This window comes from Hyperoodon ampullatus (assembly GCF_949752795.1).
Source record: "Hyperoodon ampullatus genome assembly, chromosome: 7".
In the NCBI taxonomy this organism is placed as follows: Eukaryota; Metazoa; Chordata; class Mammalia; order Artiodactyla; family Ziphiidae; genus Hyperoodon; species Hyperoodon ampullatus.
This window is the reverse complement of record NC_136920.1, coordinates 103,144,458-103,166,732: the sequence shown is the minus strand read 5'-3', so window position 1 is coordinate 103,166,732 and position 22,275 is coordinate 103,144,458. Positions and strand designations below refer to the sequence as shown.

Sequence of the window (22,275 nt, the reverse complement as noted above, 5' to 3'; positions counted from 1 at the left end):
GTGCCTAAAGAAACAGAAGGTCCCCAGAGGAAATGGTTATAAGGAGCAAGTGGGGAGGCTTGTTGTTCCTAGGCACCAAGGTTTTTACATCAGCTAAGATACCTGCAGCTTACAAGTGGCAAGGAATCAGAGCATCTCGGATGTCAAAGAACAACTCTGGGCATAGCAGAGATAATGTCAGCAGTGTCCACAAAGAGACTGAAGGTCAGACTTTTCATCTGTTTTGAAGACATCACAGAAGTCTCCCATATCCTGGTTCTACCTTAAGAAAACAGGGGTTCCAGTAAAGAAGAAAATTTAATTTCCTAAAAGCCTGGCAAAATGGGGGGCTCAAGGTAGGTTTTAATTTGATCTATACATAAACAGGCTTTTGCTGCATACCCAAGTTTGAAGAATAAGATTCATACTAGGTAACTAATTTAAAATATTATTCTTCTGATTCTTCCTGTAGATATATCATTGTCAGATTTAAATACTTTCTGTATCTTCTAAACAACGTTTCCATTTTACTGTATAGTTATCTTAAAATTAAGGTCCAGTTCCTATTTTTCTGACAGATATAGATCCTAGGTTTGTGAATCAGGGTCCAAGTAATGATAGAGATATGACATTCCTTTCAGCCTTTTTCAAGATGTGGTATCTACCCCATTTCCAAAGGTAAAGCATGGGAAGTTCACATTTATTGGTTGCTCTTCCCCCAATCTGACTTAACTGGGAATTCCTTACAGATTCTGACAGTTGACTGTCAGTCTTAGATTTCAAGGCTATTAGTCTACATTTTTGTTTCTTTATAGATATTAGAGTGACTGTCTATGAAAGACTGCTTCTTGAGCTGCTAGCCTGGCACAGCATTTTAAAGTGATCATGAACTAGATTTTCTTAATATTTCCTGATATATAAATGATTTCTGATGTTCTTTACTCCTTGGAAAAGATCTGAGCCACTCTCTTATATCATTTCACTTCAGGCTGAAAAATTTCTGTCAGCATTTATTTTTTTGTAGTACAGTTCTGCTGGTGATAAATTCTTAGAGTTTAAAAGTTTTTTTGAAGGATATTTTTGATAGATATAGTATTCTAGGTTGAAAGCTTTTTCTTTAAACACTTAATTTTTAAACTGAAGTATAGTTGAATTACAGTATTATATTTGAGGTATACAGTATAGTGATTCAGTATGTTTATAGATTATATTACATTAAGAGTTATTATAAAATAATAATTCCCTATCCTGTTCAATATATCCTTGTTGCTTATTTATTTTATACAGGGTAGTTTGTATCTCTTAATCCCATACCCCTAACGTGCCCCTCCCTCCTTCCTTCTCCTCACTGGTAACCACTACTTTGTTTTCTGTATCTTTGAGTCTGTTTCTGTTTTTCTATATCCATTCATTTGATTTACTTTCTAGATTCCACTTATAAGTGATATTATACAGTATTTGTCTTTTGTTGACATGCATCACTAAGCATAATATTCTCAAGGTCCATTCACATTGCTGCAGATGGCAGAATTTCATTCATTTTTATGTCTGAGTAATACTCCATTGTGTGTGTGTGTGTGTGTGTGTGTGTGTGTGTGTGTGTGTATGTATATGTAAATATACACCACATATTTATCCATTCGTCTGTTGATGGACACGGGTTGCTTCCATATCTTGGCTATTGTAAATAATGCCATTATGAACATTGGGTACATGTATCTTTTTGAATTAGTGTTTTCGTTTTTTTTTTCTGTTTTTTTTTCCAGGAGTGAAACTGCTGGATCCTGTGGTAGTTTTTAGTTTTTTTTGAAGAGCCTCCATACTGTTTTCCACAGTGGCTGCACCAATTTACATTCTCACCAACAGTGTACAAGGGTTCCCTTTTATCCACATCCTCGAAAACATTTGCTATTTGTGTTCTTGTTGATGACAACCATTCTGAAAGGTGTGAGGTGATATCTCATTATTGTTTTGATTTGCATTTCTCAAATAATTAGTGATGTTGAGCATCTTTTCATGTGCCTGCTGTAAATCATCTTTGGAAAAATGTCTATTCAGGTCTTCTGCCTATTTTGGGATTGGGTGTTTGTTTTTTTTGATAGTGGGTTGCATGAGCTGTTTAAATACTTTAGATATTATCCCCTTGTTGATCATATTTTCAAATATCTTCTCTCATTCTGTAGGTTGTCTTTTTGTTTTGTCAGTGGTCTCCTTTGCTATGCAAAAGCTCTTAGTTTAATTAGATCTCATATCTTTATTTTTGCTTTTATTTATTTTACCTTTGGAAATAGATTACAAAAAATATTGTTACTGTTTATGTCAGAGTGTTCTGCCTATGTTTCCTTCTATGAGTTTTATGGTTTCTGGTCTTACATTTAGGCCTTTAATCCATTTTGACTATTTTTGTATACAGTATGAGGGGATGTTCTGATCTCATTGTTTTACATGTAGATGTCCAATTTTCCTAGTACAACTTAATGAAGAGACTTTATTTTCTCCATTCTATATTCTTGCCTCCTTTGTTGTAGATTAACTGACTGTAGGTGTGTGAGTATATTTCTGGGCTCTCTATTCTATTCCATTGATCTATGTATCTGTTTTTGTGCCAGTATCATGCTGTTTTGATTATTGTAGCTTTGTAGTACAGTTTGAAGTCTGCGAGGGTGATACCTCCAGCTTTGTCCTTTTTTCTCAAGGTTCCTTCAGCAGTTCAGGGTCTTTTGTATTTCCAAATGAATACTAGGATTATTTGTTCAGTTCTGTGAAAAATGTCATGGGTATTTTCATACAGATTGCAATACATCTGTAGATTGCTTTGGGTAGTATGGTCACTTTAACAATATTAATTCTTCAAATCTAAGAGCATGGGATATCTTTCCATTTCTCTGTATCATCTTCAATTTCCTTCAGTGTTTCATAGTTTTCAGTGTATAGGTCTTTCACCTCCTTGGTTAAGTTTATTCCTAGGCATTTTATTCTTTTTGATGTGATTTTAAACGGGATTGTTTTCTTGCTTTCTCTTTCTGATAGTTCAGTATTAGCATATAGAAAAGCAACAGATTTATGTATATTAAGCTCATATCTTGCAACTTTGCTGAATTCATTTATTAGTTCTAATAGTTTTGGGTGGAGACTTTAGGGCTTTCTATCCATAGTACCATGTCATCAGCATAGTGACAATTTTACTTCTTCTCTTCCACTTTGGACGCCTTTCATATCTTTTTCTTGTCTGACTGCTGTGGCACAGACTTACAATACTATGTTAAATAAAAGTGGTGTGAGTGAGCATCCTTGTCTTGTTCCTGAATTTAGAGGAACAACAGTTTTTCACCATTGAATATGATGTTAACTCTGGGTTTTTCATAATGCTCTTTATTATGTTGAGATATGTTCCCTCTAATCCAACTTTGATGAGGGTTTTTATTAGGAATGGATGTTGAATTTTGTCCAATGCTTTTTCTGCATCTATTGAGATGATGATGTGATTTTTATCTTTCCATTTGTTAATGTGGTATATCATACTGATTGATTTGCAAATGCTGAAGCATCCTTGTGTCCCTGGAATAAATCCCACTTCATCATGGTGTATGATTCTTTCTATATACTGTTGGATTCCGTTTGCTAATATTTTGTTATGGATTTTTGCATGTATATTCATCAAATATATTGGCCTGTAATTTTCTTTTTTTGTAGTGTCTTTGCCTGGTTTTGGTATCAGGGTAATGGTGGCTTCGTAGAATGAGTCTGGGAGTGCCCCTTCCTCTTCAATTTTTTGGGATAGTTTGAGAAGGATAGGAATTAACTCTTCTTTATATATTTGGTAGAATTTTCCTGTGAAGCCATCTGGTCCTGGACTTTTGTTTGCTAGTAGGTTTTTTTAAATTACAAATTCAATTTCAGTACTAGTGATCAGTCTGTTCAAATTGTCTGTTTCCTCTTGATACACTGTTAGCAAGTTGTATATTTTTAGAGATCTGTCTATTTCTTCTAGGCTGCCAATTTGTTGGACAACTGTTCACAGAGTTCTTTTATGATTTTTGTATCTCTGTGGTATTAGTTGTTATTTCTCCTCTTTCATTTCTTAGGGTCCTCTCCCTTTTCTTCTTGGTGAGCCTAGCTAAATGTTTATCGATTTTGTTTATCTTTTCAAAAAACCAGCTCTTGGTTTCATTGGTCTTTTCTATTTTTTTTTTTTGATCTCTATTTTACTTGTTTCCTTTCTGTTCCTTACTATTTCCTTCCTTCTGCTGACTTTTAGCTTTCTTTGTTCTTTTCTTTCTATTCCTTTAAATGGTAGGTTAGGTTGTTTGAGAATTTTCTTGTTTCTTGAGGAAGGTCTGTATTGCTATAATCTTTCCTCTTAGAACTGCTTTTGCGGCATCCTACAGATTTTGGAGTGTTGTGTTTCCATTTTCATTTTTCTCAAGGTATTTTCTTATTTCTTCTTTGATTTTAGCATTGTCCCATTGGCTTTTCAGTAGCATGTTGTTTAGTCTCCAAGTGTTTGTGCTTTTCACATTTTTCTTTCTGTAATTGTTTTCTAGTTGTTATTGGAAAAGATGCTTGATATAATTTCTATCCTGTTAAATTTGCGGACACATGTTTTCTGGCCTAGTATGTGATCCATCCTGGAGAATGTTCCATGTACACTTGAAAAGAATGTGTATTCTGCTGGTTTTGGTTGGAGTATGCTGTAGCTATTTATTAAGTCCACCTGGTATATTATGCCATTTAAGACCACTGTTGCCTTAATTATTTTCTATCTGGATGATCTGTCCATTGATGTAAGTGTGGTGTTAACATCCCCTACTATTATTGTATTACTGTCAGTTTCTCCCTTTATGTCTTTTAATATTTGCTTTACATGTTTAGGTGCTCCTGTATTGGACGCATATATTTTAATGAGTATAATATCCTCTTCTTTTATTGATCCCATTATCATAAAATAATGCCCTTTTTTGTCTATTGTTATACCCTTTTAAAAAATCTATTTTGTCTGCTATGAGTATTGAGATTCCAGCTTTCTTGCCTTTTCCACTTATATGAAATATATTTTCCCATGCTTTCAGTCTGTGTGTTTCTTTAGCTCAGAAGTGAGTCTCTTGTAGGCAGCATATAGGTGGGTCTTGCTTTTTTTTTTAAAAATCCAATCAGCCAGATATGTCTATTGATTGGAGCATTTAGTCCATTGACATTTAAGGTAATTATTAATAGGTATGTACTTATTGCCATTTTATTACTTGTTTTCCGGTTGTTTTTGTAGTTTTTGTAGTTCTTCTCTTGTCGTTTCTTCTCTTTCTGTTTCTTTCCTTGTGGTTTTATGATTTTCTATAGTAGTATGCTTGTGTTCTTTTTAGTTTTTGAGTATCTATGGTAGGTTTTTGATTTGTGGTGACCACAGGGTTCATATATGTTGACCTACAACTACATCTACTTATTTTAAACTGTAGTCATTTAAATTCAAACACATCCTAAAAGATCTATATTTTTTACTCCCCCTCCTACATTTTGTGTTTTTGATGTCATATTTTACATTTTCATGTTTATCCCTTAACTGTTTATTGTGGTTATAGCTACTTTTACAACTTTTTGTCTTTTTATTTTCATACTAGCTTACTTAAGTGGTTGATCCTCAGCTCTTACTATTATTTGCTTTTCCTAGTGGAATTTTCCCTTTCCTATAGATTCTTACTTATTTTCCACTTAGAGAAAACCCTTTAACATTTATTTTAGGGTAGGTTTAGTACTGATGAATTCTTTCAGTTTTTGCTTTCTGTGAAGTCCTTTATCGCTCCTAAGACTCCAGATGATAATCTTGCTGGGTAGAGTATCATAGGTTGAAAGTTTTTCCCTTTTAGCACTTTGAATACATCATGTCACTCCTTCCTGTCCTGTTAGGGATCCTCTGTGCTTCCTGTACCTGGGTATCTGTTGCTCTCTTCAGGTTTGGGAAGTTTTCAGCCATAATTTCATGAAATATACTTTCAATCCCTTTCTTCATCTCTTTTCCTTCTGGGACTCCTATAATGTGAATGTTGGTAAGCTTAATGTTATCCCAGAGATCTTTTAAACTTTTCTCATTAAAAATATTTTTTCTGTTCTGATTAGGTGATTTTTATTATTCTATCTTCCAGGTCACATAGTCTGATATTCCTTTTAGTGTGTTTTTTATTTTGGTTATTGAATTCTTCATTTCTAACTGGGTCTTTTCATATTTTCTAGATTCTTGTTAAAAATTTTCACTGTGTTCATTTATTTTTCCCTAATCCAGCTAATACTTTTATTATAAACGTTTTGAATTCTTTGTCTGATACATTGTTTATTTGTTTCATTATTTATTTATCTCAGGGTTTTTTTCTTATTTCAATTGAGACCAGTTCCTCTGCCTTTTCATTTTGCTTAATGTTCTCTGCCTCTATGAATTTTGGTGAAACACTTATGTATGATATTCTAGAACTGGTGCACTTATGTGGGAGCATCTCTATACAGATTCTGTGTGCCCAGTGCCTTTGGTGGGAGAGCTGGATTTGATGTGGTTGCAAGTCACATTTTTCCTCAGTGTGTGTTGGCAGCTATAGCCTTGGTAGTGGGTGTGGCTGGAGATGGATAGGCTAGAGCTGAAGCTACGTGTGAGGCAGGACTTCTTCTCTGCCCAGTGGGTCTCAAGTTGCTGCAGCAGAAGCCCTGAGATTCAGTCCTGAGCTGGCTCTGTTCCCGTTAAGTGTGTGCTTTCAATTCTCCAAGCACTGCGACCCTTGCTCCAGAGGGGGCAGTGCTGATGCAAGTGGGCCCTGTGTTGGCTCTTGGCTAATGTTGGCCTCAGACAGATATCTGAGCTGTCTCTAATCTGCTGCCTGTGCAGGAATCTGCAATTGTTTTCCTTAATCTGCTCACAGGCAGCCTTGGGTCCAAGTTCTCTTTGTCCTTCTCCTTCCTCTCCACCTCACTGGGGAGCTGTACTGCAGGGCAAGTGGGGTCCATGTGAACTCTCTCCATATACAGGGCATGAGCAGTGGTGGATTGGCTGTTGTATAGAGTTCTGGGCTGCTTCGGATGCACTACTAAAGTAAGTACCAACAATGGACACTGCCACCCCACCCAGATGCCACCCACCCAGATGCCACCCCAGGATCAAGTTGCCTCTGGTGGTCCAAGCTCTGTCTTTAGTCGTGGCAGCCCTTGCACCAGTGGGGAGTTGCAACATGGAGTAAGCGGGGCTTGAACAGTCACTCTGCCAGAGCCGAGGCACACACTGAGGTTGTCACAGGAAACTGGCAGCCACTAGAGTGATCCTTTATCAGCCCTCTCCAACCTGCCTCAGGGGCAAGCCAGCTTGTGTGTGTGTGTGTGTGTGTTTCTGGGAATGGGTGTGCAAGCAGAGTCTACGTTTTCCACAGCCTTCCTGTTAATTCCAGCAGTCCTCCAACCAGCCAAGGGGGTTGGTCTCCCCTGTGTAGGACGCCGGGAGTGGAATGCCCAATCTGTGGCTTGAACTGCTGACTCCTCAGGGCAGGTCTCTGCCTGTTTACTCTCCCTTTTCCTCTGAGTCCCCTCCCAGTGGCAAGGTCCCGGCCTGATCACTTTTCTTCCCTTCCTACCTGATTATGTGTGGATCTTTCTTACAGCCTTGGTTGTACAGAAGTCTTTTTGCCAGTTCCAGTTAGTTTTCAGTGAGAATTATTCCACACATAGATGTATTTTTGATGTGTTCGTGGGGGGAGGTAAGTTCCACATCCTCCTACTCTGCCATCTTGATCAATCTGAGTCTTCTTTAAACACATTAAAGATGTCATTTCAGTGACCTCTGAAACAGCCATAATTTCTGATGAAGAAAACCACAGTGAGGCAAATTGTTGTTCCACTATATGTAATGTGTTTTTTTTCTGGCTGCTTTCATGATTTTCTCTTATCTTTGGTTTATAGCGGTTTGCCTATAACATGAATAGGTGAAGTTTTCTTCACATTACTCCTATTTAGGGTTCACAGAGCTTACACTTATGTCTTTCACCAAATTTGGGAGGTTTTCAAACCATTATTTATTCTGCTACATTCCCTGTCTCTCCTCTTTCTGGAATTTCCGTTACATGTATGTTATACATTTTGGTTTTCCTACAAGTCTCTGATGTATTTTTCATTAAAAAAATCTTTTTTTTCCTCTCTTCCTCAGAGTGGACAATTTCTATTGATATACATTCAATTTCACTGACTCATTTCTCTTTCATTTCCAGTTTGCAACTAAAGCCACAGAGGGAATTTTTAAAAATTTAAGATACAATTTTTAGTTCCAGAATTTTCATTTGGCTTTTAAAAAATATTTTCTATTTCTCTGTTGAGATTTCCTATATTTTCGTTCATTTCAATTGGCTTTTCCTTTTACCTACTGAGCATAGTTATAAGAGCTGCTTTAAAGTTCTTTTACAGTAATTCCAACAAATAGATCATCTTAGGATTGGCTTCTATTTGTTATCTTTTTCCTTTTCAGGTTCTTCATATGTTAAAAAATTTTAGATTATATTCTAGACATTACAAATGTTGTGTTTTAGAGACTCTGTGTTTTGTTATATTTGCAAAATAATGTTTTTGTTTTAACAGACAACTAACTTTATTAGATTCAAGCTGCAAACCTATTTCACCTGTGTTGAGCAGCACCTCAGTTCAATTCTTTTAGCCTTAGCTTCAAACCCCTTTAAAGTCTGTTCCATGCATGTGTGGTTCAGCATTCAGCCAGAGACTTAGGCAGAGTCTAAACAAAAAATTTGGAGCTTCCTTTCTGTGATACTCTTCTTTTTGAGATTTCCTCCCTCACGTTCCTGTGACCCAGACTCTGTACTTTGGTGTTTCAGCCCAGAAAGACTGGGTTTTCATCAGTTTAGTTGCTCTGCACCATGATTTGACTGCAGCCTTTCCTCAGGCTAATAATGCCTTAAAAACAGAAAACTTGCCCAGTGCTGGTGCTTCCCTGATGGCACAGTGGTTAAGGACCCACCTCCCAATGCAAGGGATACGGGTTCGAGCCTTGGTCCGGGAAGATCTTACTTGCCACGGAGCAACTAAGTTTGTGTGCCACAACTACTGAGCTTGCACTCTAGAGCCCGTGAGCCACAACTACTGGGCAAGCCCACGTGCCTAGAGCCTGCGCTCTGCAACAAGAGTAGTCCCCACTTGCCGCAACTAGAGAAAGCCCACGTGCAGCAATGAAGACCCAACACAGCCAAAAATAAATAAATAATAAAATTTAAAAAAAGTTTCAATTCTTCTCCAAAATCTGCCAACTTTTATTCACTTTCCAGAACCTTCAGGGAGTTGTTGTTTGTGTTTTGTTCAGAGTTTACAGTTGTTATCTATAGAGTGGTCAGTCTGTTAAGACCTCACTCTGCCATACCAGAGTCCGAACTCTTCAACACTACTTTTTTTAAGAGTAATCTTTTAATTTTGAAATAATTTTAGATTTTCAGAAAAGTTACAAAGGTTGAGTACAGAGTATCCCTGTATACCTCACACCCAGTTTTAGTTTCCTCTAATGTTATCCTCTCACATAATCATGGCACATTTGTCAAACTAAGAAACCAATATTGGTGCATTACCATTAACTAAACTATTGACTATTCAGATTTCACCAGTTTTTCCATTAATGTCCTTTTTCTATTCTAGGATGCATTCGAGGATTCCACATAGCATTTAGTTATTATGTCTCCTTAGTGACCTTTTTTGTGTCTTTTTCTGGTTGTTTTTTTTTCTGACCTTGACAATTTTGAGGCTTACTGGTCAGGTAACCCCACAGAACATCCCTCAATTTGGGCCTGTGTGATATTTTTCTCAGGATTAGACTGGGGTTATGGGTTTGGGGGAGAAATACCACAGAAGTGAATTGCTCCTCATTACATTCTATCAAAGCATAGATGATATTCACACAACATCACTAGTGATGTTAATCATTCAGTTAAAGTACTATACTTTTTGAGGAATTACAGTGTATGCAAAACTTGTTTCTACATTTTCCCTTCTGCTTAAAAAAGTTTTATGGAAACTCCTTGATTAAAGACGTCATGTAGTCCCACCCCTCACTTGAAATCACTTCCTTTCAGCTGTAAATTCTAAGATTAAACAATAGGAATTGATACTATCTAGAGAAGTCTGTCATGGAAAAGAAGATATGCAGAGAATGATACAAATATATGTTTCTTCCAAATAATTTCTTAATATCTTGTGGTAGGCCAATAGTGCATAATAGAATTTAATGGCATGCCTTTCCTTTATTAGAAAATTAACAGCTTAAAACATTTAGTTATCTGGCTTTAGGATGGTGCCTGAGGAGTTTGATGGTAGTGAGAAGAGAAGAAGTAGAAAGAAAAATGTGTGCATGAAATAAAGACCAGCTCTTTTAAGTGTAAAACAAATATTGGACTTGAGGGTGCAATTGTTCAAAATCACAAGTTTGAGTTTTGGTATGCTCACTCTGAACTGAAAAGTACCAATCAGCATGTTCAGATAAGAGCACAAAGATTCTCTATTTGTACATTCTCCAACTCCATCCCAGCCAAGGAGTGAGTCTTAGGAAACTGACTTTCACTCCTTGAGTCATAAATTTGCTTTTGATTGTCACATCTCTATAGATAGCAATTTAGGAACCACATTATTTCATGACATTAAATTTATTTCTATAATTAAAAACTAGTTTTTAAGAAATTTGGGAGTGTAAACCAGTTATTCAAGCTTAATTGGGGTATTTTATAAAATTGTTTTCAGTAAAAGGTCTGTTTCAGTGGTTTAAAAAGCCAACTTGAAAGCTCAATATACAAAGAAAATACCTAAACATGAGGGAAGGGGATGTTGGAGAGGGGGGTCCTAGAGCTCTGACCACTTTGTTCCTCTTCTATGGTCTTTGAGGTGTTTCAGTAGCCCCTTTAAAAATCACAGCTCAAACCAAGGTAAGTGATTCCAAGAGTTCTCAATATTTACCATTACATTTCACATATTTTAACAAAAAATTCTTTGGGAGAAACATAAGGCACACAGGTGTCTTTATTGGGGGTGTGCCAAAAGATGAGTTGTTGGCTTCAGAATACAAATGAACTTATTGACAAAATAGAACAGATCAATCAGAATAAAATATTTTTTCTTAAAAAAATTAGGGGAACAAAACTGCATTAACTTTTTTTCTCTCCATCCTAGAAATTACATAGCTGACTGTATTTCACAGTAGCCAACCCATGTGAATACAGGACAAGCTATGGTTCTCACCTGAAAGTGGCCACGAAGTTCACTGTGGGCCAGCCTAAGACAAAGGATTTCAGGTCATTGGTGTTGCCTTCTCCCACTTCATCCACACAGCTTGCCGTCCACATGTCACTTAATTTTATTTTATTTTTTATCTTAAAGTTGTTGTTATATCTAGAAAGATAAAAACCAGACATGATTTTTTGTTATTCTGTTTCTTAAATTTTATAAGAACTTCTATACTTGTGATAAGAGGACAGTTTTCACTAATCATGGGCAAAGAATGTCTTATTCATTTTTCTTACCTTCAGTGCCTACCACAGTAAATTGTAATGTTTGGCTACCTTAGCCCAAAAAGGCCGTTGTAACATTTGGTGTATTGGTCCTTATGCTTGCATTTATGGCAGCAAATAGCCATAAACTGGCAACTTTATTTTTCTATACGTTGAGCATTGCATTTGGATCAAAAACCTAATTTTAAACTTACTGCTGTTATAAAAAATTAATTCTTTTATTATTTACAACTTGCTTATTTCCAAAAATATTTGAGTGGCTGAATAAAACATTAAACTTTATTTATTAAAATATTTATAAAATTTTCACTTTATATGCACTAAATATATGAACTGGAATTAATTAGAGAAATTTACAATGCACTTCCAACTGAGTGGTTATGATTTTCTAGTCTTTAGAAGCAAAGATTATTTTAAATTTCCTTTTTAAACCATTTCCCCTTATATTTTGGCTAAAATTGAAAAAACTGTATCTTAAAAATAGACCCTAAACTAAGCTGAAAAAAATAGATGCCAGGAAGTATTATATTTAAGTAGAGTTGATACAATTAGTATTTATCTCTGGGTAGAGAGAAGGTGATTTACTTTTAAGCTGGCAATGAAATTGCTTTTTGACAATTTCTATCTAATCCCTCTTACAACCCTGATATTGACACTATCATATCTCTTGACCTAGTTTACAGATTTAATGCTTATAATGGACCTGAGACTTAAATAGTTAGAAGGCACTGGTAAGGATAAAGATAATGCCCAGGGAAACCTCGGTACTTCCTATTATTCAGAGCCATTTATGGAAACATTAAAAGCTAAAATGAAATCAAAGATGCTTCATATGGAAGTATCCCTAAAACTTCTCATGGAACATTTAAAGCTAAAATTCTTCAGTAGGATTTATAAAATGTAAAGGGATTTTTCAGGAACTATGCATGAAGAATAATCTAGATTCAAAGCCTCATCTATGCTTCCTGTAGGGCACACAATGTTAAGTACAATAGAAAAGTGCCTTGAGGCACAATGCCTTCATTCTATATTTCATTTCAGTATTTTTCACCGTATTGCTATAAATCATTCGATTTTTTAAAAAGTAAAATCCTACTTCTTTTTTTTTTTTTTCTTTTAAAAATCTTATTTCTTGATGGCAGCTATCTAGGTAATATAAAACTGAAACTATGAATCTTTTCCAAGGAAAAGTATGTTTCCATATCTGTTTTCATACATTTTGAGTTTTTTAATGCAGGCCTCTCTTTATATTAGATACTTCAAATACCATGTGGGAACTTGTATACCTATTGATTTGGAAAAAGTCATTCCAACGATTCCTTCCCTAGATCAATAAAGTACCAAGATTTCCACCTCATTATACAAAAAACAAGGAACTGTCCAAAAGTGTAAACAATACTTCCATTCTAATGGTCAATATTTACTGAGAACTTAGCATTTGCCAGTCACTGTTAACACTTCACACATATTTTAAAGTTTAATCCTCAAACATTTTAGAGATGAGGAAATGTTGTTACAAGGAGGTTAAGTAATTTGCCAAAAAATCAAACAGCTTAACTAGCAGAGCTAGAATCCGAACCTGAGTAGGGTTGACTCTTGAGCTTGTTTATGCTCATAACCATTAGGTATCTATAAAAAGCCCTGGATATAGCCATTCTTACAAAGCACCTGGAGGTGACTTTGTATCCATGAAGTTTCCTTCAGCTTTACTATCTTAAGACTTACTTTTTCAAATCTCCTCACCTACAAGGCTTTCTGATGGGACTGTTTATTTTGGAAGTAGGGGAGAAATCTCATGAACATTTATGTCCATAAAGCTAGAGGTACTAGTTTAAAAATATTTAAAACAAGTGTTCCAATAAAGCTTTATATTAAGATGGATAGTATTAGGGTCACAGTGTGTATCTTCAGATTTTTCACTCTCAATTTCCAAAAGTATTAGACTATTCCAATGGAAATTTAAAAGTATGAATTCCAGTTAACCGTTGAAATACACAGGATTCTAGAGAGATATCCCTCCATTCTAAGATGGAGATGGTCTATTAAATATGTTTTGGGGTAGAGAATATGGTATATTCCACAAGTATCTGATGGTAATTCTACTGGTAATGAATTAATAATCAGAACTTTGTTTTTCTCCTCATCTTTTTGACCTACACAGAATTCATCATTACTTCCCTATTTGTTTAGGAAATAAAATATGAGAATAGTGATGGCTTAAGAGGGTATGAAATAACTACTTTCATTTCCTTTTAGTAAATTCCAAATAGGTGCTCTATGGCTATTAACAGAGATAATATCAGCTTCTTTCTAAATACTCTGATGCTCATAAACATTGCTTTTAAAAAATGTAAAGCCCTAATTCTATAGGAAGAATAACTTTTAATTCAGCTTTCTAATGAATATCAAAAGTGGTCCCTAAGGTCGCATCCAGCTTTAATACTTGTTCTAATTCAGTATGGAAAAGAATGACAATAAACTCAAAACAAGTTTAGGCAAACATTGTCAACATTCAGCATAAAATGGAGCAAATAAAATACCTTAGCCAAAGAAAGACTTTGGGCTTTCGTTGTTCTTCTTTATCTAACTCCTTTAGATGGTAGGTTAGGTTGTTTATTTGAGATTTTTCCTTGTTCCCTGAGGAAGGCCTGTATTGCTATAAACTTCCCTCTCAGAACCACTCTAGCTGCATATCATAAACTCTGAAGTGTTCTGTTTCCACTTTCATCTGTCTCAAGGTATTTTCTGATTTCTTCTTTGATTTTTTCATTGACCCATTGGTTTTTTTGTAGCATGTTGTTTAGTCTCCACATGTTTGTGACTTTCCCATTTTTCTTTTTGTAATTGATTTCCAGTTTCATACAGTTGTGAGTGGAAAATGCTTGATATAATTTCCATCCTGTTAAATTTGATGACACTTGTTTTCTGGCCTAGTATGTGATCCATCCTGGAGAATGTTCCATGTACACCTGAAAAGAATGTGTATTTTGCTGGGTTTGGTTGGAGTGTGCTGTAGCTATCTATTAAGTCCACCTGGTCTATTATGCCATTTAAGACCACTGTTGTCTTAATGATTTTCTGTCTGGATGATCTGTTCATTGATGTAAGTGGGGTGCTCATATCCCCTACTATTATTGTATTATTGTCAGTTTCTCCCTTTTAACATTTTCTCTCTTTTAACATTTGCTTGATGTATTTAGATGCTCCTGTACTGGGTGCATGTATGTCAATGAGTATAATACCTCTTCTTGTATTGATCCCTTTATCCTTACCTATTGCCCATCTTTGTCTTTTCTTATAGCCTTTGTTTTAAAGTCTACTTTATCTGATACGAGTATTGCTACTCCAGCTTTCTTGTCTTTTCCATTTGCATGAAATATCTTTTTCCATCCCCTCACTTTCAGGCTGTATGTGTCTTTAACTGTGAAGTAAGTCTTCTGTAGGCAGTATATAGATGGATCTTGGATTTTTTAATACAATCAATGTTTTTTGATATATTTTTTCCAATGACATTTAAAGTGATTATTGATAGGTACACTTATTGCCATTTTGTTACTGGTTTTCCAGTGTTTTTGTTTTCCTCTCTGTTCCTTTTTTTCTTCTGTTTCCTTTTTTTCATGTGGTTTCATGATTTTCTTTAGTGAAATATTTGTGTTCCTTTCTTTTTAGTTTTTGTGTATCTATTGTAGGTTTTTTTATTTGTGATTACCATGGGGTTCACATATGTTGACGTATATCTACTTGTTTTAAACTGATAGTCATTTAAGTTCAAACACATTCTAAAAAAATCTACATTTTTTCTTCTTTCCCCCATATTTTGTGTTTTTGATGTCCTATTTCACAAGTTCATATTTATCCCTTAACTGTTTATTTTAGTTATAGTTGATTTTTACAATCTTTGTCCTTTAAACTTCATACTGTCTTATTTAAGTCATTGATCCACAGCCTTTACTGTATATTTTCCTTTATTAGTTGTATGTTTCCTTTTCTGTAATTTGTTACTTCTTGTTGTAGCCTTTTCTTTTCTACTAAGAGAAGACTCTTTAACATGTTTTAGGGTCAAGTTAGTATTGATGAGCTCTTTTAGTTCTTGCTTGTCTGAGAAGTTCTTTATCTCTCCTTCAATTCTGAATGAAAACCTTGCTAGGTAGAGTAACCTAGGTTGTAGGTTTTTCCCTCTCAGCACTTTTAATATATCATGCCATTCTGTTCTAGCCTGCAAAGTTTCTGTAGAAAAATCAGCTGATTGCCTTATGGGGGTTTCCTTGTACGTGACACTTTGTTTTTCCCTTGCTGCCTTTAGAAGCCTCTCTATCTTTAACTTTTGCCATTTTAATGTGGTATGTTTTGGTGTGGGTCTCTTTGGTTTCATCTTGTTTGGGACTCTCTATGGTTCCTGCACCTAGTTATCTGTTTCCTTCTTTAGGTTTGGGAAGTTTTCAGCCATAATGTCCACAAATACCTTTTTGGCCTGTTTCTCTCTCTCTTCTCCTCTGGAACCAGTATAATACAAATGTTAGTATGCTTGATGTTGTCCTACACTTTCTTTTTGATTAGTGATTTTCATTATTCTATCTTCTAGAACACTTATGCATTCTTTTGTATTATCTAGTCTGTTAATTCCTTCTAGAGTGTTTTTCATTTCAGTTATTGTATTCTTAAGCTCTGACTGGTACTTTTTATATTTTCTAGTTCCTTGTCAAAATTCTCACTGTGTTCATCTATTCTTTTCCCAAGTTCAATTAGCTTTTTTATTACTACTACTTTGAACTCTTTATCTGGTAAGTTATTTATCTGTTTCATTAGTTGTTTTTTCAGGTTTTTTTCTTAATCTTTTGTTTGAAACAAATTCCTCTTTCTTCTCATTTTGTTTAACTTTCTCTGTCTCTGTGAAATTAGGTGAATACTTACCTATCCCAGTCTTGAAGCAGTGTCCTTGTGTGGGAGTATTCCTATTCAAGTGTGTTCTCAGTGGCTTTGGTGGGAGAGCTGGATCTGAACTGAGCATGGGTCATATCTTCCACCAGGGTGTGCTGGCAGCTATCACCTTGGTGAGAGGTAGGGCTGGAGACAGAGGCCTAGAGCCAGAGCCAGGTGTAAACTAAGCTTCTCCTATGTTCAGTAGCTATCACCACCCTATTTGTGGCAGGGTCAGGTCCATACTGTTGGAGCAGAAACCCTAAGGGTCAGATACAAGCTGGTTCTTTTCCTCTAAGTATGCACTCTCCCCTCTCCCAGCCATGGTACCTTCACCCCAGAGGGGAGTAGCAATGCAGCAAGAGGGATTTGGAGCAGGCACCTGGTGCAGCTAGGGCGCACACTGAGATGGTTCCAGCATGTCAGTCAGAGCTTCAGACAGCCCCTGATCTGCTGCCCTCTGTGAGTGCCAGCAATAAACATCCTTGCTGCATTTAACTGCAGTGCTGGGTCTAAGCTGGCTCCATCCCCTGCAAGTGCACACTTGCCTCGGCAACATTAGCCTTCATCCTAGTTGGTAATTGCACCAGAATTAGAGGTGAGGCTGGGGTGTTCACTATTGTCAGAGCCCTGGGCAGTTTTAATCTGCTTCCTCTGCCTTGTTTTGGGAGTAAGCAAGAGTGTGTCCATTTCTTCATGGGTGGAGTCTCGGTTTCTTACAGCCCTCCTGTCAGTCAGTGGTTTTCAAACCAACTAAGGGGACCTGTCTTCCCAGTGCTGTCTGGGGTGCCCAATATGTGGTTCAAGCCCCTCACTCCCCAGGAAGGATCTGCAAGCCCATGATATTTCCCTCCTCCTCTCTTCCCTTCCTAGGGTTGTGAGTCCTGACTTGATTGCTTCTCCTCCCTTCCTTCCTGACTCCCTGTGGATCTTTCTTTACAGACTTGGTTGCTGAAGAGTCTTTCTGCCAGTCTCCAGTTTGTTTTCAGTAAGAATTTATTTTCATGTAGATGTACTTCTGATGTGTTTTTGGGGAGAGGTGAGCTCAGCGTCCTCCTACTCCACAATCTTGATCTCCTCCCCACCCGCATCTTATTTGTGACATGGCATAACTTAGGTGTGAAGGTATGGATAGTAGAAAAAAGTTTACTCTTCTCTAGTGACAAAAAATCTCTTGACGAGATTGGATTTGTTAAACTACTCTTTTATGATGTTTCATAAACAGTGAGAATGGGGGATGGAGCAAGTTGTAACTATCGTATTCTAGGTTGGATGATAACTGCACTGGCATTTAGTGTTGAGCGAAAAGTGAATTCTTTTGGTTACCTCTAAAGTATATTCCAAATATGTCTGCATCCTTCCTTTAACTGCCATTTCCCCAGATAAAGCCTTCATTATATCTCATCAGGACTACTATAATAACCTCCTGTCCAGTGGCCTTGCTTCTACTCTTTTCTGTCCTCTAATCCATTACATATCATATCCAGAACAATATTTTAAAAATATGTACATTATTCTACTCCTTTAATTAAAACCATTTGGAATAAAATCCAAACTCCTATCATAGCCTTTGTGGTACCCATCCTCCAAGATGGCCCCCAATGATCCTGGCTTCCTAATACTCACACTTGTGTAGTTCCCTTCCAATTGTACCAAGGATGATCTGTGTGGCCAATAGCCTACATCAGAAATGATGGTATGCTACTTTTAAAGTTAGGTTATAAAAGACTGAAGCTTCTATTTTAGGTGTTCTCTCCCTTTAATACTTTCTTCCTCACTCTCTTGGATCTTTCACTTTGAAGGAAACAATACCACGTTACAAGCAGACCTGTGGAAAAACTTACATGGAGAACTCTGGAAAGCAGCCATTGTAGAACTGAGGCCTGCCAGGATCCACATAAGTGATCTGGGAAGTTTCAAGATTCTCTCCAGTTAAGCTCTGAGATGACTATAACCCTGGTTCAAAAGCTTGACTGCAACCTCATGAGGGCCCCTGAGCCAGAACCACTAGCTAAGCCATTCCCAGATTCCTGACTCAGAGAAAATGTATAAGATGTTTGTAGTCATAAACTGTTATGTTTTGGGGTAATTTGTTATACAGCAATAGATAATTAATAGATAATTAATGCAGCCCACAAAGGTCCTGATAACTTGATCCTTGTCTATTTCTCCAATCTCAATTTATATTACTCTCTTCCTGCTTATTATGCTGGCCTTCTTTTAACTCCTCCAAAGGGCCAAATTTTCCCTACCACCCTTATACCTGCTGTTCCCTCTGCCTAGAATACCCATCTTCCTAATATCTGCATGGCTAGTTGTTTTTCATTCTTCCTTGATTTCCACCCCCCCCCCGACTATACCTACCTAACATATATCCCATATTTCACTTCACCGTATTTTCTTCACAGCATTAAGCACAATTTGTCATTTCTCCCTACACACATTAGAATGAAAGCATCAAAAAGCAGGGACTGTACTCATCACATTCTTCACTGTATCCCCTTTATTTATTCAGAGCATGGCACAGAGTGGGACTTAAATGAACACTTGTTGAATGAATAAATATTTGAAACATCTTTTCAAAACCAAATCAAGACAAAACAAACATAAAACTCACTTCAGATATTAGTTATGGTAACAGAGGCCAGATATTCTTACAGTGAACATTGAATAGAAAGGTTACCTTTGTTGGCGGAAATGCAATTTTATAATGATAACCAGGAGAGAGTGTCCACTATACCTACTTGATTTTGGCCACGATAAACAGATCATTGAACAGGAAAAGATGGCGCTCCTGCCTCTGCAGACCTCTTTTCAGTTCTACCCGGCCATCAATTAGCAGAGTCCTATTGGAGCACAAAAATGATGACAGAAATGCACATGTGTCCACGCTAGCAGAAGGACTTTCCCTGTAACAGACCAAACACCACAGATCTTTAGTCAAATGATCAAATACAGGATTGAGTTTCTACAAAAAATTATAGGTTAAATTTGGTCAAGAAATATAAAGCTCTATAATTTTTTTAATGCAATGGCATAGTTTTCTAATAGGTCCCTCAGTCCGTCTCCACATGGTGTCCTTAATATTTTATTATAAAATTTTTTAAACAAAAAGCAAAATTAAAAGTTTTATAATAAACTTATGTTTATTATATATGTATATCCCAACTAGATTCTACCATTAAAATTTTATTGTACTTGCTTTATCAGATAACTATCTAACTCTCTCTCAATTAACCCATTCTATCTTTGACAGTTCAGTAAAAACTGCATACAGCAGTACATTTCCCCCTAAATACTTCAGCATGCATATCATGTACAATGAAATGCACAATTCTTAGCTGTATATTTTCTGAATTTTGACAAACGTATTCACTTGTGTAATTTAAACCCTTATCAAGATATAGAACATTATCATCACTTCAAAAAATTTCCTCATCCCTTTTCAGTTGTTATATTAATTAGATGAAGACGGCCTCTATGTATTGGCTCAAGTTGTTTATCTCTTTGTTGCAGGCGGAGATCCATTAGCTCCAAAATCTGCTGGAACTAAACCAACATTTTTATACACCTAATTATTTAAAAAATAACCCCAAACAAGCTGATTTTTAACCATTTTATACCTTGCCTGCTTTGTATACTCCACAAAACGACATCCAACACCTGCTAGCCATTGATAAGACAGAGCCTTGTGGTTACAAGACCCAAGTCACTACTGCCTTTGGAGCTCTCTGACCTAGACTCCCCACCATGCTACTGAGCAATATCATTTAGACAAGTAATCTCCAAAGCCACCCACTCCAATCTCCTTCACCTCAGGAATTCCCTTGCCCTCCTCCTTTTTTGGATGGTGGTCCTTTGGCCATAAACTGCTAGATTGTCTCATGCTGTAAGGGACTTCCTTTCTTATGCAAACCTGTCCAAGGGTCATAGTTTTTTCATTGATCAGCCCCCAAGTCCCTCAAATTCCTTTCGACCATCAATCCCTACTCCATCAACCCTAAGGCAACAATTATCATGATTTTTCTTCCCACTGAAGATTAGTTTTGCCTATTCTAGAATTTCATATTAACAAAACCTTAGTATGTACTCTTTTAGTGTAAGATATTTCTTACTCAGCATGTTTTTATTACGTTTATTAGTAATCCATTCCTTTATATTGATGAACAGTATTCCACTGTATAAATATATCAGTTTGCTTATTCATTCTCCTACTGATGGACACGTGGGTTCTCTCCAGTTTTTAGCTATTATGAATAAAACTGCTATTAAACTTTTATTGGTCGTTTTTATGACCTATGTTTACATTTTTCTTGGAGAAATATCTCACAGTGGAACTGCTGGGTCACAGAATTGTTGTCATGTTTATTTTTAGAAAAAAACTACCAGTAAGTTTTCCAAAGTGGTTGTACCAATTTATATTTTCAACAATAGTGAAGGATAATTCTAGGTACTTCACAACCATATCAACATTTGCATTATCAATCTTTTAAATTTTGGCCATTCTAGTGTATATATAGTAGCGTCTCATTAAGATTTTAATTTGCATTTCCCTGATGACTAATAATGTTGAACACTCATGTTCTTATTGGTTATTTGTATATATTAATTTGTGTACTGTCTCCAAATATTTTGCCTACTTAAAAAGGTTGTGTTATGTATCTTTTTATTATTTAGTTGTAGGAATTTTTTATATATCCTGGATCTATCTATCTATCTATCTCTTGATATACATATATACACACACATATACACATACATACCTATACACATATACATATATACACATATATATAACCTCTGTCAAATGTTTTGCAAATATTTTCTCCCAGTCTGTGATTTGCCTGTACATTTCTTAAAACTTAAAAAGTTTTTAATTTTGATGAAGTCTAATTTATCACTTTTAAAATGGTATTTGTTTTCTGTGTCCTTTCTAAGAAGTCTTTGCCTACCCCCAAGTTATGAAGATACTCTCTTATGTTTTCCACTAAAATCTGTATGATTTTAGTTTTTACATCTAAGTCTATGATCTATCTTAAATTAATTTTGGTTTATGGTATAAGGTAGGGGCTAAGCTTCATTTTGTTTTTCTATACGAATACCATATTGTTCCAGCACCATATGCACAAAAGGTTTTCCTTTCTTCAGTGGATTGCTTTGGTACCTTTGTTGAAAATCACATGACTGTAAGACCATGGGTCTATTTCTAGGCTGTCTATTCTGTTTCACTGATCTTTTTAAGAATTAATCTATGCCAGAACCACATTGCCTTATTATTCTATCTTTACAGTAAATCATGAAATTAGGTAGTATGAATCTACCAACTTTTTCTTTTTTAAAATTGCTTTGGATAATCTAAGTCTCCTGTATTCACATACACATTTTTGAGATTAACGAAGATGAAGGACACAGTAGAGAAAACACATTGTGGCTGGGGTAGAAGAGATGAGTGCAGCTTCAAATATACTGAGTGTGAAATTACCAGGGGACTAGGTGACATGGGGATAGAAGGCAGGCAGCCAGCACTTAAAAGAGATGTCATATTTGTTATCATACAAAGACAGTTCCATAAATAATACTATGGGAATGACTAGAACTGCCCAAAGGGGCAAAGAATAAGAAAAAAGGCAGAAACACATCCCTGAAAAAAATGTAATCTGAAGGGGTGAAGAAAGGAGGAGAATCTGTGAACAAGATGGAGAGTAGTGAATAAAGCAGCAGAAAAAGAAGAATAAAAAGCAGTGGTGGTCTGTAGTACTGAAACTGGTGAACGGGATAACAAGTTGAAGACTGAGAAGATGTCTGGGAAAAAAGTCATCAGTTGTTCATTAAGACCTTCAACAAAGCAGTTCCAGGAAAATGGTGAGGG

The 22,275-nt window shown here is 36.1% G+C and overlaps 1 protein-coding gene across 1 annotated transcript in view; it reads right to left on the bottom strand.

Moving 5' to 3' along the window:
* Positions 1–22,275, bottom strand: part of ARHGAP20 (Rho GTPase activating protein 20) — a gene marked incomplete at both ends in the record, with an annotated part of 145,195 nt that overhangs the window by 38,619 nt on the left and 84,301 nt on the right. Inside the window, 2 exons of the mRNA XM_079708326.1 lie at positions 11,221–11,370; positions 19,151–19,315. Coding sequence (XP_079564452.1) covers positions 11,221–11,370; positions 19,151–19,315 — 315 coding nt within the window. The remainder of the gene's footprint in view (positions 1–11,220; positions 11,371–19,150; positions 19,316–22,275) is intronic.